Source organism: Amblyomma mixtum, chromosome 6 (genome assembly GCF_055824585.1).
Source record: "Amblyomma mixtum isolate Tamu chromosome 6, ASM5582458v1, whole genome shotgun sequence".
NCBI classification, from domain to species: Eukaryota; Metazoa; Arthropoda; class Arachnida; order Ixodida; family Ixodidae; genus Amblyomma; species Amblyomma mixtum.
The window spans coordinates 91,852,318-91,855,423 of record NC_143017.1 but is presented as its reverse complement, the minus strand read 5'-3'; the positions used below and the strand labels follow the sequence as shown (position 1 = coordinate 91,855,423).

Sequence of the window (3,106 nt, the reverse complement as noted above, 5' to 3'; positions counted from 1 at the left end):
ATCGTGTGAAGTCCTAATATCACTGCAGGAGCATTGCTGCAGCGCTTAAGCTATTAATTTCATACTGATTAACACCACGAATTAAAAAATAGAAACTTTCCTCTATGCTCTCCTTGCTTTAGGTCCTTCAAATGTATCTCATAACGAGCCCCTCATTACCGTGTACCCTCGTCTGTTCAGAGACAAGGCCAGGTTTTGCATGTGTCCTGGCTACACGAACTTTGTTTTTTTTTATTTCCTGAATTCTTCGCAACCCTTTTTTTCTGTTTTAGTGTCACAGCTATTGCTCTTTCGCTTTTGCCTCGTTCATTAAGCATTGATACTTGGTTCAATTTCCAATAAGTGAACACGACCTCTTAAATGCGATTATATGTCAGACCAAACGTGCCTTTCTCCATTGCCAGAATGTGTTGCACAAGTTGCCGCTCTGGCCGGCCTTAAAAAGTGCGCCGCGCGGCTTACAAAGAAATTCGATACAGTTACCGCCTCTAAAACTCCCCGGTTTTCTTCGCTGTCCTGTGGTGGGCCCCTTTAATAACACCAAAACGCTAGGTGGCACAAGCGTTACTTAGCGCTCTCCAGAGGATTATTATCGCTTTCTGCGCGCTGGTCGTCAATCTGCGTTTCCTTTTGTACGTTCATACTATCCTGAAGGACGATAGACCGAAGGGGCAGCTTTGAAGTAAAGATAAAACAATTATCTTTACTTTAGGCCCTTCAGAACACTTCGAAAAACTATCATGTTTACTTTTTACCCTGTTGAACACCCCGTTGATGTGTTTTGTCACGCATGCATGCTGCTCCTAATGCAATTCTTCTTAACAACGCGAGGCGGAAACGCTCTCAAATTTCTATAAGATAAGGCACATAGCATACTGCAATATCTGAGCAATTATGCGTTAGGTTTGGTTTATGGTTTGGTTTGTGGGGATTTAACGTCCCAAAGCGGCTCAGGCTATGAGGGACGCCGTGAGGGGCTCTGGAAATTTCGACCACCTGGGGCTCATTAACGTGCACTGACATCGCACAGTACACGGGCCTCTTGAATTTCGCCTCCATCGAAATTCGACAGCCACGGCCGGGATCGAACCCGCGTCTTTCGGGTCAGCAGCCCCACAGAGGTTTCTTGTTTTTCGATGTCTCTATACCGTTCACCGGGGCTCTAAATTTCTCGTCATCCAAATCAGAATCATGGTGTTACGCTGAATCTTCCGAAAACCATGCGTTATATATCATCTTCTAAAACAAGGTGGTCGGAATGTCTTTTTGCGAGCAGTATAGGAAAGACAGGTCGATAGAAAAAGCAGGGAGGGAACGTTCTTATGTGTTTGTTCTTGCGACGTATTGAGCGCCATTTGCAAAAACTGAACTTGTTTCGATGGTTTGCGGTTTGCTTCGCAAAACACCATTTCAGTGAAAATGCAAGTCTTTGTTCTCGGTAATGATAAATCAAATCATTCTAGTTGAGTAGGCAATCAGCTATGATAGGACCTTTGATGTGAGCTATCACCTTTGATATCAGTATATTCGTTATCTCTCAACGAATGTATGAACGAACTGCTGAATGGAATGCTTTTATTGGACTGTTCAACGGTGGTGCGCAGGCCATAAACGATGCAATATCAGACCGAGCTTCCAGGCACCTGGTAGCAATAGTTCTCTTGGCAGCCACTGCGGCAACAAATGAAGCCTAGGTTGGTGCAGTTCAGTTCTTCGCAAGTCGTGTTGCTCCGCGGCTCGGGACAGTTCTGGCCTCCAGAAAACGCCGCCGGACAGATCTCAGGGTATTCAGACGGGGAACCGACTCCTGCAAGATCAGAAAAAATACTTAAGAACCGTGCGAAGAAAAGCATCTTCATATACGAGTATCTGGGCAAGCGTGCAGTCCGAGTATTCTTCCCCGAGTTACGTATGTTCCAGTTCGAGGATTAAAAGAAAATGTCCAGCTGTGGGGTGCATTCACTGCATAGTTTTGCGATGGTACTTGCCTAGTCCCAAACAGCTCAGAATACGTGTTCTCCAGTTTTGATGTGGCTCCTGTAATTCTGCTGGCATGCAAACAATCAGGCCATACCCCTTAACTGAATCATTATTCGTTCTAGTAAAATGTCCTTTAAATAAATTTTGTTTTGGACAAGATGCAGTCTCATTTACGCACTTTTGAGCAGGCAGCTGTCTGACATTCTGGCATGACAAGCAAAAATGATGTGTTTGCTGCAGTGTTTTAAACCTGGTGACTCGTCTGTCTGCAAAATAAGTAACGATTCTGAGCTAATTATTTTCTTGGTACTTTTATGGTTTCATTTTTCAGCGCATAGCTGTGAGCACATGCTTTCATTGCTAGCATCCAAGTCCCTCGAAACCTCGGTAGAATTCCTCATAACTCATTTGACTAGCAGGAGCCTAACAGTAATAGAAAGCGAACTATTCGATATTAGTTAATTAGCCAGCTAGTTAGCAGGTCTTAGCTGCATTCAGATTTACTAGAACGACCACAATGCTACGTCAAAAAATGCGCTCTTGTGACTGAAAAGCCTATTTGTAAAAGTTGTGCAAAGTCTTACGTGAAACACGTTCTGTATATCAGGTGTTTCAGGCAAGCCCGAACCCTTGTGTGCTGAGGTTTGGGGGCTTGTTGAGAAACTGCAAGTGAACATGATTAGTTCGGATGCTTCTACAGCTTACCCTAGGGAGCATACAACTTCTCGCGTAAAGGTTACTCCAACAAGCAAACTTCCCGTCTCACAACTCCTTTGTATTGAGTAAACGCTATATACGAGAGTGGTGCGACCACTTCCTGGTGTCGGTCGGCTCGCACGAAGCCGTCACCTTGCGCTCGTAGCTTTCACTCTACTGCGAATATAAGTTGCGAGATAGGGGTCATCAACGCAGTAGTAGTAATGAGCTTACCTTTGATGCACCAGGACCCCCCGCATGGCTTGGGGCAGCACTCTAGGCCCTTCAAAGCGCATTCCTGTGGTGTACATGCGGTGTAGCGGCAGTCTGAAGCCCCTTGTTGCTTCGGGCACACAGCTTCGCATTCGGGAGGCGGGTAGCCGGCAATCACCAAAAGTGCTACTATCAAGAAGGAGCGCAACGTCGACAT

General features: G+C 45.4%; 1 protein-coding gene across 1 annotated transcript; it reads right to left on the bottom strand.

Annotated features, from left to right (window-relative positions):
* Positions 1–1,622: 1,622 nt before the first annotated feature.
* LOC149339656 (uncharacterized) lies at positions 1,623–3,106 on the bottom strand. The gene is made up of 2 exons (XM_089550528.1): positions 2,911–3,106; positions 1,623–1,807 (listed from the first exon to the last, which is right to left on the bottom strand). Exons 1-2 carry the CDS (start codon positions 3,104–3,106, stop codon positions 1,623–1,625), a joined length of 381 nt encoding a protein of 126 aa, XP_089406654.1.

Coding starts and splice junctions, on each gene's coding strand:
- LOC149339656 (XM_089550528.1), bottom strand. CDS start 3,106: ATGTCGACGTTGCGCTCCTTCTTGATAGTAGCACTTTTGGTGATTGCC. Junction 1,808..2,910: donor GGGGTCCTGGTGCATCAAAG/GTAAGCTCATTA, acceptor CTGATCTTGCAG/GAGTCGGTTCCCCGTCTGAA.